The 14,458-nt window shown below is 40.7% G+C and overlaps 1 protein-coding gene across 2 annotated transcripts in view; it reads left to right on the top strand.

The window, feature by feature from the left end:
- Nucleotides 1-11,204: 11,204 nt before the first annotated feature.
- The window catches only part of slc4a4a (solute carrier family 4 member 4a), a 71,195-nt gene continuing 67,941 nt past the window's right edge, over nt 11,205-14,458 (top strand). The window contains exon 1 of one of the 2 annotated variants that reach the window (XM_035379384.1): nt 11,205-11,676. In XM_035379384.1, the coding sequence (XP_035235275.1) occupies nt 11,657-11,676 (20 nt within the window). In that variant the 5' untranslated portion in view covers nt 11,205-11,656. The remainder of the gene's footprint in view (nt 11,677-14,458) is intronic. The other variant, XM_035379383.1, reaches the window with a different exon arrangement.

Below are 14,458 nucleotides of genomic sequence, written 5' to 3'. Positions count from 1 at the left end.
AAAATAATGACTGAATCACACCTTCCATGAATCGCACCTTCAGTTCGACTCCAGAAGCCCCACCCTGGACTGCAATGGACAGTAAGCAGTGCACCTTGTCTTGTCTTAAGGGCAGGGAGGAGGTGGCTTTGTCTGTTGTTATCTGGAATTCATGCTGCCATCTGTTGGATACAGTAGCTCTGTGACAGCAGCTGGCGGGCAGTGCTATCAGATTAGATGCAGCAGGCCAACAGATGGCACGGACTTGAACAGCGGCGATTTGAACCTCGGTTATCAGACCGACCATTTCAGCCGTCCACCTATCTCTCGTGCTCATGCTCTCTCTCACACGTGCTCTCCCTCTTTCATGTGGGCGATAGTGTGGCTTGTTTTCATTAGGTTGGCAGGTGTGTACGTATGTGTGTCTGTCTGTGTGTGTCTTTGGGGAAGAGGGGGAGGAGTGGGAGTATGTTAAAATATAATCAGGTCTATCTGTCTATTATTTTTAATTTTATTTATTACTTCATTTTTTTTTTTTTTTTTGGATGCACTGGCAACCGAGCTTCAATTGGGCAGTGTCCCCCTGAATCGCTGGCTTGTCTTCCAAAAAACATTTTTGAAAGCATGGCATAACATTCCGTCCAACCATTTTGTCAAGAGGGTACGGGGGATGGGGGAGAAAGGGGGGGGGGGGGGGGGGGAGCACTAACACATGCCATTCCTTAGAGCATAAAATGCTTGCTACTTGGTTCTTGGAAGCGCAGTAATCACAGAGGTCGGGGAGGAATTTTAATATAGTGACCACTAGGGGGCGATAGTTACCTGCTTAATTCATTCAGATTACGGGAAGCGGCATCTCTTACGTGAAACAGACATGCAGGGAAGGCTCTCGCGGGAAGCTGAGGGTAAAACAGAACTGAATCATTGAATTGCTTTTAATTTTAAAAATCGTTTTCTTTGCACGTCAATCCCTTTGCCTTATGACCTTTGCCCTTTTAGTCCAAACGGAATGCAGAGAGAAATGAGCCGCAGGCACTGCGCTGTTCAACAGCTTTGGAGTCCTTTATAAGATCATGCCAGACGTATTGCTTTAAGTACCTGCTGTACCTGCGTGTCATTGTGGTGGCCTTTCAAATATATAAAAAAGAACAAACTAACAGTAAGCTTTTGTCAGCCATATTAGTGTCCAAACATCAACAAAACCTCACACAATACATGGGAAAGCATCACATTGGATAACACAATGTTACATAGATTCAAGGTTGGCTGCAATTCTAAGGATCATTAAGAATAATCAATGAAAACTGTTTGCAAGAATAAATTGGAGTTTTGTGTGCGAGTATCAGCTCCTGGATCATATCTTTGTGGGAGAAAAGTAATAGCCATGTGAATCTGAATCCCAAGGTTATTTTCATTGTTTTGTGGGACCTTGTAGTAAAGCCAGGAGATCAATCATAATTTTATTTCTTCCTTTATCATTATAGATACACAATGGAAAAACCTTTGAGCCTTCTGGAATTTGATACGCAATCTTTGTGGGACCATAAAAACAAAGGTCTCTTTTCTGATTCGTATATGATAGTGTGTCATCTTGGCCACAGTTTATTCTGCAGACATCCGTTCCATCGATCATTTTGCTACACTATATGCATCAATGCTATGATCACTGCATCCTGTCGAAAATGTGCAGAACACTGGTAGGCATGCACAACACGTTTTTTTATTTTATTTTTATTTTTGAACAGGTGCGAGGGTTTTACACAGGTGGGAGAGATTGTTTGGGTGTGGTGGAGGCATTGTTGTCCCAGGGTAGCTGAAACTTTCATAATTGTCCCTGGTGATAGAACATTCTTTCAGAAATAATTTGAGAAGCATAAGTGAACATTCATTCTTAAAGGCCTCACCACTCAAACGCCATTCATTGTCCATCTTGTAAATCTTCACTTTAATTGTAGTTCAGAAGACCCTGCAGGTGGCACCGTGCATTACCTATGAGTCTCAAGTCATTACATCTGCTACACAAGGCAAGAGGGTCTTTGCTGTGTACTGAATGGCCATGGAGCACAGCCTGGCTGCTTTGACCTTTGCCCATTCCCCAAAGAAGCATACAGACCACAAATGTCACACGACACCAAGCGCCCATGGCCTACAGCTACAGACGCAGGGCCCCTCCCTGCCTACCCCGGCTGGCACCTGCCGTACTGCCACGTCCTTGATTGCAGCAGTCAGCCAGTGTAACCTCTCATCACTGCACTGCGTCCCGGTGCCAAGTTCACATCTACACACGTGTGAGAATGATCTGTCTCAACTGCGACTGGTAATAAGTCACATTTTAATGGCCCGTGTTGTTCACATTACCTGAGAGCATGCTCCGTTGGCTCCGTGCTGACTAGAGCTCAAATGTGTAATAATGCTAAAGTGTGATAATGTTCAACCATCGACTGGGATACTGTCTTCTTCTGTGGTATAATGACTTTCTGTCCAGTATCTAATGACTAAATCCAGTTTAGCTCAAATGATGAAAAACCTCAGTGAACTGTTCTGCCTCTCAAGAATACAGCTTCTTAAACGCCAGCTAGTCCATGTCGCTCAATGTCATAAATGATTAGCGTCATAACTGTTCGGTGTCATAACCGATTGATGTCATAATCCTTTGTATGTTTGTTTTATTACTGTGGAAAAGGGCTAATGTGAAAGTGCCAGGATGTTCAACAGGATGTTCATTGCTTGCTGTTTATACAGGGAAAATTGTGAATTATACCTACCTCAGCCAACTTTGCAATTGTGATGAGCACGTAATTGTTCAATTGCATCATATAGTTATACAAAGAGACGGAGTCATCCCCTGCATCGTGTAGTTACACAAAGAGACAGAGACATGCCCTGTGCAGAGTTCTTTTGCAAAGAATCAGGGTCAGTTCCAATTAGCCTCAAAGCTACAATGCGCAGCCATGTACAAGTGCTGCATTACTTCAGTTACAGAGACTTCAGCGGCGTAACAGCCCTGCTCAAACTGCACCTTTTACAGCTGTAATTTGTTACAACCACTCAGAACAGGTACGTTTGTATGGCTTCAGTGAACCAGCAGCACTAAGCTGCAGAACTTAATTCCGGGCTGAGGGAAGGCGATTTACTTCATGGCTCGGTTTGGTTACACATTAACTTTGTATGCCAACCTCGGGTTAAACATTCCAATAGTTGACTTACACCGTCAAATCCGAGATGATATTTCTACCCCCTCTCTCCGTCACAGATGGGATACTCAACATAGACAACCTACAGAGTGAAATCTGTATTTATATTTTTCCCTGAAAGAATAAGCATTTACTCCATCAGTGTAAAAGGTACTCTGTTAGAGGAGATTTAACACAATGTAATGTAACGTAACACAAACCATTTTGCTGTGTACAGTTCTTATTGAATTTAAAGTCACGACGACAGCTGTTTTTGCTTCCAAACTTTTTTTTTTTAACTTAACATTAATAAAATTAATCTATGACAGGGCTGCCCAACCCTGAGATCTGCTGGTTTGGGCTGCCCTGACTTACGGCTTCTTTAAGAACCATGCGGTTAATGAACTGTGAGGGACGACCTGTTCAGTATCCATAAGGTTATAGAACAGACACTGTTGTAAAAATGGTACAGATTCAAGGCCCATGTGTACCGCATGCCTCTACAAGAGTAGGGCCGGCGTGGCTGGTTTCATGAAACATTTTGGGAAGAACTCTGAGGGATCGTTAGTGTCCGGGTGTTACTGTCCCAAAAGAGGTCTGGATCAATCTGGATTTTAATGCTGGAATTTCCCAGGGCCTGTCTCACGAAGCAGGATTTCAGAGTTAGCTGGATAACGGAACTGAAGGGTTCGGGGTTTTACTCGGCAGAGTTATCCAGAAACCTGGGCAGTATTTCACGATGTAGGATTACTGAGATAGCTGGGTAACTGTGCAGAGTAAAACCCAGAACAGCCATGTTCCAGATTTGGGAGGGTTTAAGGTTTTACTCAGTGCAGTTCTCCACCTAGCTCAGTAATCCTGCTTCGTGAAACAAGGTCCTGCTTCGTGACACTGACCCCTGGTCACTTTAAAAACAAAACAAAAGAAAGAGAGCGAAGACTGCACAGACCCAGCCCTTCCAGGAAAGTGTGCGCGAGCCGGTTCAGAGAAGACCCTCCCGGCAGAGCACGCCCCGTTCCTCGCAGTACTTTTCCACGGTGGGAGGGGCCCCCCGCTTCGCATGCGGCAGCAAAGGGCACGCAAGTGCAATTACAAATTAGCAGGAGCCCCCCCCGAGGCTCTCCGCCCCCCGTGCTTAAAACCAGAGAAGAAGAGCCGGACAGGAGGCTCCCCTCCCTTTCGCTGTTCGCCGTTCGGCGTTCAGAGAAGGATCGCACACAACTTGCATTGTTTGGACATTAAATCCTTTTATACAGCTGGGGCAATTACTGAAGCGATTCAGGCTAATTACCTTGTTCAAAGGTACAATGGCAGTGCCTCACCCAGGGAATCAAACCTGCAATCCTGGGGTTACCGAGTCCAAGCCCAGTTTCCCTTAAGCTACACTACTGCCCCAGGAGAGACAACCCCCCAAACCCGCACCCGCAATAAAGTAAAACTATAAAAGAATGAAAATAAAATATGTGAACAATACATCTACAGAAGCACCACTTCAATCCAGTGAGCTGGCTCCAGCATGAAAGGATATGATAATACCAGAGGTATCAGATGCACCCTCCTCACACTTACTGTTAGAGAACTCAATACAAACTTCAAAAAGGCTAAAAATTCACCTAAAGCCTTCCCTGGCTGAGACACAGGTGAAATCCAGACAGAGGCTGGTATGGTGGTTACTGCAAGCCATGCAAGTCTTTGCAGTGAGCTGCAGGGTTATGAAGTCCTCCCGCTAGCTGTGGGGTTATAGTGGTTCAGGCTCTCTCATTACTCCCAGTAAAAATGATACAGTGCACCGTGCACCTGTAAATACCTCTTCAGAGACACCTGTCAGACACACAGACTGCTGGTAGTTGAAGTTGTTTCAGGCCTAATTATGCTTCTTTTCTGTTCATTTCTGTTTATTCGACAGTTGTTTTGACTACAAGTTCTGTACCGTCCCAAGACTAGTCTCGCCTGGCAAAGCAGCAGCAGCTATGTAATTATAATTTGGATACAGGTGAAAAAAAATACTGCAGTAAAATGGAAAACAAATGGAAGTAGGCCATGGAAACAACTCACTCAAATAAAAAATAAATGTTATATATTATAATAATATGTTATATATTACTTATTGGTTAAAATATGCTTGCTGGGAAAAGGTAAACATTGTCATATAAAACCATTGGACAGGATATGTGATGTAAAAATGTGAGAAAAGCAGTTTGATTTTGTATTAGCAGTATATAATTCATTTTTTTAGACTGGGCATACTTTAAGATAAATTATTATTTCACAGGTTGGCTGGTTTTGGTCACTGTCAAATGCAAACAAAACAGCATAGAAGAATAATCACCTCAGTTGCTTTCTAAAATCGATTCTGGAAAACACATAACAGGAAGAACTGAACAAGCAGGCTATTTTTGGTTATTATTTTCCATGTTCTGTAAGCTTTATAAATTCTTCCTGCAGGAAACACCGTTGGTGATAAGGTTTCAAGGACCTACAAGAACCTGCCTGAGAATATCCCACCAGCTTCTTCTTATAGAAAACAGAGAAAAACAATAAGGAATACTGTTGCATGAGAATTATTCTAACACAAAAATGTTTCACCATGCAGAATTCCAATGTTTTCTAATGTGGTGAGGTCAAACTGCATGTCATTTTCATGGAATTTGAGTAGTCCTACTCAATGATATATTGATATTGATAAAGTACGAATACAAAATGCCAACATAGTTAACTGTTTGCGTAGTACTTTTTGTGGAGATCCTGTTCAATTATTAAGCAATGAATTCATCTGTTATTTAAAATGTTTATTTCTTTTTTTGTTTTTTGCTAGAACAGATGTGTTTGTAAAGTTAGCGTAGGAAAGTTTGCACGTGTCTGTTTTGAATAACAACATCTTTCTTGTTTTGAGAACAGATTATAAGTGGAGGGGTTACGTAAATCCCGTTTTTCAATACTAGAGCAAAGTTGACTGTCATGTTTTCGTCCGTGTCCTTGTCTTTAAAAATTTTCTGTCCTTTCCTGTCTTTGCAGTAAACCAGAGAAATCTTGCACTGAAACCCCACAGCCAAGCCTCTGAAAAACAATGACTCTTTTGGACTTCAAGGTGGGCGATATTTTAATGTTCACCAGACACACGGACACACGCTTTCGCTGAAAAGAGACTGTCGTGCTACACTGAGCCACTTTGGAAAATGAGGCCTGACGCTCAACAAATGTAGCGTTCATCTGTTGAGGATAAACAGAAAGGGCACCCGATATAATTCAACCTTACTCAAGGGAAAAAAAAAAGACCAGAAACAATAAAAGTAAAAATAAGCCATACTAACTTCTCGTAAGGCTTTATGCAGACGCTGTCTCATCCTCTGGTTGCACTTTATGTAATATCTAACAATTTTACCCTCCTATTATCTTTGGGGTCAATTTGACCCCATTCAATGTTTAACATCTCTAAATAAATGATTGACATCATATTGACGTCATATTTTTTTCCTAATTTAATGGGGACAACTGGGTAAACATAAAATTAACATAATGATATGTTTTCAATGTCCTGTACACATTTTGTACGCATTGGTGTTATTTGGGGTCAATTTGACCCCAGGCTGTTTTAGCTGTATAAAACATATAAGAAATATCAACATTTTACAGACATTTGTTTTGGTTGTTTTGGATGATATTGAGGTCACTATAACATGCAATTTTATAATCTTCAAAAAACTTCACTCTGCTTTAGGGCCCTAACCTAACATAACCATACCTGTAGTAGTGCAAGAACCACTGATAGTTCACTTCCCGCGCCCTGGGGGAGGGGAAATATGGTTCCCGCAAGGACATTGATAGTTCACACAACATAGGGGAGGAGAAAACATATAAAAGCTTGCACAGCAGCCTTCTAAACCAGTGAAATAGAGGAGAATGTGTCTGAGACAGAGGGTAATGTTGAGGAGGACCTTGATTATGAGGCATCCTCCTTTGATGAGAATGAGACCCTTAGTGTCGACCCTCCTGTTGTCTCTCAACCACCAGCAGACACGTTACCTTCCAAAAATGGAAAGTTATTATGGTCCCTCTCCCCACTTGAACGACAGGGTAGACTTAATGCTGCTAATGTAATCAAAATGGTTCCAGGCCCCACCAGATATGCTGTCAGCCATGTCCAAGACATAAAATCAGCATTTGAGCTTTTCGTAACACCATCAATCGAAAAGGACTTGGTATGAGTCTGTCTACTAAATCAGGACTCTTCATCCTTCCTGTTTTAGCACATGACAGACATCATGTGCGTTAATGCAGGTACTAGAAAGAGGTCAGTGTTGAGGAATTACAACATAGGATATTTCCTCCACAGATGCTTGCCACTGATAAGTACCTGGCTCAAGGTTACAAGAGCAGTTCCCCACCCAAGAACAAAACCTACAATCCAGTGGTTAGAAGTCTGCCCTTAAAACCACTGGCCCGAACTGTTGCGGTAATTCATGACTGGTGCCATTCAACTGGACCTTTAGTGTTTTTTGGGTCATATGTTCCCGCAGGAATGTTTTGACAGTGTACTAAAGACTTAACTGACTGTGTCTGCACCTTGCCTGGAGAAGGATGTTGGCTGGCATGTTAAAAATTAAATTAAGTCACGGGTAATTCACAAAGCCCTTACTGGTGTCTCGTTTGATTCCAGGTCAACAGAGGCACACCATGTCTACATATGGGTCACATATTCCTTTAAGCAAAAAATGTAAGTTTCTCAGATGTGTGTCAAAATGTAGGAAGTCATTTTCTAGTGGTGTAAAAAATTATTGTCACAAAAACAATGAGAAAGAGCATGCTCAACATAACTACTATAATTGGCTCTCAGACCGTTAACATTCACCTGCTCGTCCAACTTCCGAGAGCCATAACTAGGTATACTGTTCCTTCCCCAGAGAATTTAAGAGGACAGATCTCCCAGAGTAGGTTATGAGCATGTGAGTGGCTCCAATCAGTTTACATGCAGTGGCAAAAGAGCATCACCTAGTCTGGGAGGGAGTGCAACCTATTGAACTCTCTGATGAGTAGGTTTTTTGAAATGTATTTATTTATTTTTAAATTCTAAGTCAGTGTTCTAGAACTCCATTGCTTTAAGTTACCAGTAGTGACATCAGCATTAGAAAGTTCAGTTAAGAACATTCTAATAATGTTTGTGATCTTACACCTTAAAGGGTTAAGAGAGCCTATGGTTTAAGGGTTCACAATACATAGATAAGTAATTCCTCCCAGAGAAAAACAATTCTGTGTACAATTCTCTGAGTTAGGACCCTATCAGACAACACTTCCAAGACAACAAAAAAAATCATGTATTAATGGACTTGCAGACAGAATGTGTGACTATCAAATCTTGTGCCCCTGTAGAGCTGTTTTTGCTGGGCCTGGTCCAGACCCATGGCCCATATGGTCACTGCCACAGGGGAAATATCAGGATGGATGGTTGATTTTCGGAAGGTCAGCAGAAAAGGCAGGGTTGATGGTCCCACTGAAATGGGCAAAGTCCATGCATCACATACCTGCACACACCAAACATGCTGGAGCAGGAAATGAAAAACAGCAAATCGACACACATTATTCTTAACTAAGAGTATTAGAGATGAAAGTTTAATGAAAAGGTACATTCAACTCTGTACCCCAGGTTCTAGAAAACAAACACAAATCACACTCCTAAGAAACTGACTGTAGAAGCAGATTTTTGATTCACCTTAAATTTAGCAATCCAAAACAAATAGCACACATACTGGGAAAGAACCTTGTCAATGTATTTGCTTGTTAATGTGTGAATATATATATAGTTTAAAAAAATTATATGAAGTCCCTGTGGTCCCGTCCCCAGATCTGGCTAGTTTCGCTCCATTTGCCCTGAAGTGAACCATGACTGAACATGCTGGCCTGAATGCTATCCTCTCTCCTGCTTGGTGTTAAAAAAGCTCAGCGTTTTTTCTACTGGGCACGGAGCTGGTCCAAGTTTATTAACACTCTCTCTCGTGCAAACTGCACGTTGCTTTTCAAACCGAGTTCAGGGGGTGAAATGCAACTGGCCTGAACTGTTAACCTGACACACGTATTCTACGTGAATCATTCACATTAATACAACAGCAACACACAGGTCTTTGCAGGTCAGAACCAGAACAGATTAAATATCTTAGCAGGGTTTTAAAGTGGGGTTTTTTTCCCAAATGAGTCAGTACTTAACTGTATTTTCACGTAAATGTGTTCCCCTCTATTTACAGTCAACAGAAGCAGTATCGTGACTTGTGGCGGTCAGTACAAATGCTCCTTTTGTCCTTAGCGTCCATCTTGCGGAAGCGCCTTCAGCTGAGATACAACGGTTCTGCTGGGTTTGACTTAGCACACTGTGATATAACAGCATTTCCTTCCATGGCGTGAGAGACCCTAATTCACTGGGAGAGCAGGGCTAAAGTCAGTGTCATGCCCAGCTTAAGGGGAAATATATTGCTTGTATTGCTGAGGAAGAGTTTCCCCTGATACCTGCAACAACAGAAACAGAATTTAAGGACGCCCTCCTGAGCTTACTCTGTGAAAACCAACTGCATGCAGGGGTGACGCAGGGGGTTTTATGAAAAGATCTCACCTTGGGCTCCACCACCTCAGAAAATAGTCAATATTTTTTAAGGGCCCCTCTTGTCACTTGAATCGTCCGTCCTCAATAACAGCACGAAATAAATAATTAAAAAGCTTCTCACCAAGACTTTCACTGAAATGATTATCATTGCTTCATATTTACATGAAGGGATTTGGAAGCGAAAAATAAAACTGACCCCTGGTGCGTGGCCTACACTGCCCACCTGTCATATGTGGTATGAGCATGTCTAACATAGCATGAGATTAACATGTCCCTTTGACAAATTAATATTACCGAATATTAGTATTGACCCGCTAGGCCCTGATGGTAGCAAATAAGTTATGCAGTACTCATTTTCAGCTCCAGTATAACAAATGTTGGAAAACACACATGCACACACACGCAAGCACACATGCACACATGCATGCACATACACAAACACACATACACTTAACCTTGGCCGTCAGCACAAAGTGCTTACTGAGCTCATCCAGTGAAATTCCTGGTTCTTCTGGCTCTTTCTGGTTCATGATGCAAAACATAATCCAACAGAATTATTTCACAAAAGGATTTAATTCAACAACAGCCTACCAGCCAGTACTAGCAGCAGCAGCCAGAGAGGAAAAACCATTGAACTTTTGGTTCTATTTTAAAATACATTTAATAAATAAATGATTTATTATTTATCATACTCTCCTAAGCCCAGGCAATTAATGTTTGCCCCCTGAAAGGAATGTGAATCTCTGGTCGTAATCATATATCCTACTATGCCATTCAATAAACATTCAATAAAAATAAATCATGTTTTTGAAAATACTCATTTCAGACATGTTGCAGTCATCCAAGACACTTGTATTATGTTAAAAATGAAAAAAAAAGAAATTGCTGGGTGTCAGGAGGATATAGTATGCAGACTAATCTTTCATGGTTTACGTTATCTAAATATATACAGTATATGAGCTATCTTCATCGTTGCAGTGATCCACACTATATAATATTACTATTTCTTCCTGCAGATGTCGCTATATCACCTAATCTTGTGATCATAGATCAAGGAAAAGAAGTAGCGATTAAAGAATTCGTGCAACTACAGTAGGCTAGTGGTTTACATTATTTGTCATCATAAATTGATATTTTAAATGTGCTTTATATTTTAGCGTCGGTTCAGGTCAAAATTGTGTTTTCTTTTTTATATAAATATCTAACCCATGTTTAATGCATTTTCAAGAGCACCCTGGTTTTTATTATAGGCAACGTAGGCTAGTTCCCAAATTGCTGTACCTTGAATATATTAAACCTGCTGTACCACTCTAGATAGTACCACTCCTAAGCTTCTACTGAGAAAACGTAGTATGGGGTAACTCTTCCTCGATTTTTCAGTTTCTTGTCCAAACCTCCCACTTGTGGCGTGACGTTGAAGGAGGGATGGTTCTTTAAATATGGAAAATAGACACACGTTGAACGACACTGAGTAGCCTAGCTAGAGTTACCATTGCCATACCGATAGGGCAATAGATTCGGCACATGTCGACACCAAGAAAGGACGCACAGAACGCTTTGGGTATTCCAATGTCATTTGCCCATTTGGTGGGATTTACGCATTTGTGAATTTTGTTTTATTTATTTATTTTTCTTTAGCCTAGTCTAGCTGGTAGATCTGACTATTGCTTAACACAGCTCCCCGGCTATGGTTGAACTTTTTTCTTGGAATTTATTGTTGCGCCTTATTCCAATGTATTAGAATTTTATAGCGTAGAAATCCCGCCTATAACAATAAATGAAAGTTCGCATCCTTTGACGAAACTGATACGACAGAACTTCGTCACAAGCAAGAGGACACCAACGCTGGATTGCGACTTCAGTTTGTCTTGGAGTTTTGGAGGAGGAAGTCGCTGGAGGTTGAAGAGCTTTCAAAATGAGCAGCTACAAAAACAAGTTAGTGATTAAATTTATTTTCAAAAGTAATATATGTGGTACCTGTATGTGTAGTTGTTTTAATTGTGTATGGTTTGAATCTGAAACAAATTTAGTCTTTGACATTTCAAAAATAATAGGTCATCATTTTAAGGCTATATTGCACAAGTAACATTTAAATCTGAGTGAGCATTAGCCTAAAAACTAGAACAATTTGGCAATATTGCAGCTGTGCCACGGCTTGTCACGCGACATAAATTAATAGTGGGGCTGCAGTACAGTGCATTGTAGTTTTGATGGCACTTTTGACACTTTTGACAATTGTATTGTACACTATCCCTCCAAATTGGTAACAGAAGAATTGAAACCAGTATTTACAAAATAGATAAAAAGTTATTGTGTCAACAGCTTAACTAGTATTTTTGTGGACGTTTGAACAGAGCCATCGACATAATTACTTATGGACAGGTGACAAAAAGAATGCAGACTGCATGCGTAATATGCACGCTTGAATTCTGATAATGAGGCGATGCCCTGCATTGTCACGAACTCGAATAGCCTACCAAAGAATGTATTACCCCCTGTCTTTTGTTACTGCGAATCTAAAGTTCTAGCCGAACTGGTAAAATGGAAAAAAGAGAACCAAAGTCCTCAATTGTGACAGTGTCCACGACGCTTTTGAATATTTAACATATCAATGTGTCGTAAACGTTAGAATTAAGCCTCTTGGTCACCGCTTTTGCTGTAAAGAAGCATGTACACGGAATGACAGGTCATGGGCGAAGGATCCATCACAATGCATGTAAGCGCGCTCTTCATAGTGCAGGTGCACAGTGCAGTATTCGGTTACGTTTATGTCTTTTAATAGAAGGTGGGTTTTACTTCTGGTGACGTTGCAGGGCAAATGTAAATCCGTACTTGGAGTCTTGATAACGAGATTTGTACTCAATGTAGATGTTATTCATCTTTAAATCCCCTTGCAATATAACGATTGGTCTCAAGGGAAATATAACAGATTTTTTTTCAGGCAAATATAATTGCTTTATTTTGTTCATTTCAATTCAGAGATGAGAAATGGAAATACCCCAAACTATTGCCCGAGATATATATCTGTTATAGGCGAGTGGATAATCTGAGAGCAACAGACGACAATGGAAGATAAGATATCAGTGCTGCAAAATTATTAGCATAGACCGTCCTGTCAAAAGTATGTCAGGGTAGATGGTTGTTTTCGGTCATGAGAGGAAAAGAAACCTCAACTTGATGAACCACCCTAACTGTCATAAGTAGGTCTATTACCTTGTTTGGCATGCTGGGGCTTTCAGGAAGAAGTGTAGGGAACATCTAACTCACGAGGGGTGGGGGGTTGTAGCCTGATGAGAGGTCAGGCAAAGATTTGAATATACAGATTCATCACCATCCATTGCTGCCCAAAGGTTGAAGTACCATATAAAGCTGACCAGACCTCCCAGAAGATGCTGAGACAGAGAAGGCTTATCAGAAGTGACAGAGGAGGCTTATCGGAGAATAGGTGGCAGTGTAGTATCAAGTTTTGGGTGGCACTGCTTGCACTGTTGCCTCGCAAGAAGGAGGTTCTGGGTTTGAGTCCCGGCCAGCAAGATCTGCTCTGTGTGGAGTTAGCATGTTCTCTCTGTGTTTGTATGGGTTTCCTCTGGGTACTCCGGTTTTGCCTCTCAGCCCAAAGCATGTGGGCTCTAGGGCTCACTTGCAAAAGAGACGTCAGTCTCAGTGTGACTACTCTGGTTAAATAAAAGTAAAATAAATAATAATAGGGTTGTAGGTTTAACTCCCAGGTAAGTTCACTGTTGTTGTCCTGTTTAGTAAATATCCAGCTACATGAATATGTAAAAACAGTGTGATATCTGGATAGGATCGTCTTCTAAGTGTCTAAATACAATGTAGTTTGTGAGAATTTGTATTCCCAATTTATGATATTTAATTCCCCCGCCATGTTTGTGTGAAATTAGCAGGAATTGTGTGATGCTAAATATAAAAATTACAAAATGATCTATAGTACGTGTATTACAACGGTATAAATTGTAAAGCTAACAAGTGCAGTTTTAGCCAAGGTACTTTATGGAATTTGAGCTTGTTATAGCAGTGATCGTTCCATAGGTGGCAATGGAGTTAGGGAGAAGCTTGTTTTAAAATAGCAGCATGTAACACACTGCACTGCCTGCAAGTATCCATGAAAATAAAACTAATCAATGGTAACATATAAAGGCCAGAACATGACCTAAGCAGTGAAAATGAAAATCCCCATAAATATGTACAGTATTTGTATTTTTAATAACCAATATCTTTTATAAATTGGCTAAACACATTTCTGTATTATTCTTAAAAATGCAATAGATTGTTGTAAAATTGCTCAACATGCCATAACTTCACAAACTTAATTCCAGCAATTATAAAAGCTGAAATTGTGTCCCTATCGTCTGGGAAACACCTTACAGCAACAGTTAAGCCAATATAGTAATAAAGTTAAGCCATATTTACATTGTTTTCCCCCCACAGAAACTGAATATAATGAAAGTATATTGAATTAAAATATCAAATTATTGCAACACTTCACAGTGTGTATTGGGAATATACACAGTATTACTGCTTTGAGGCATTGCAGGTTGTTAAACTGTTACATAATTACATTTTCATTTTCAAAAAAAGTCCACATATTTACAGTATATCGCAGTGCATTCCATTTTTGTATGGGTAGCTTCAATTGAACATCTGTAGCCACTTCAAGCACATCTTGTCTTCTCGAATCTAAGCTTGCAACATGAGA

The sequence above is a fragment of the Anguilla anguilla genome, chromosome 10 (genome assembly GCF_013347855.1).
Source record: "Anguilla anguilla isolate fAngAng1 chromosome 10, fAngAng1.pri, whole genome shotgun sequence".
NCBI lineage: Eukaryota > Metazoa > Chordata > Actinopteri > Anguilliformes > Anguillidae > Anguilla > Anguilla anguilla.
This window is presented reverse-complemented; position numbering and strand designations above follow the sequence as displayed.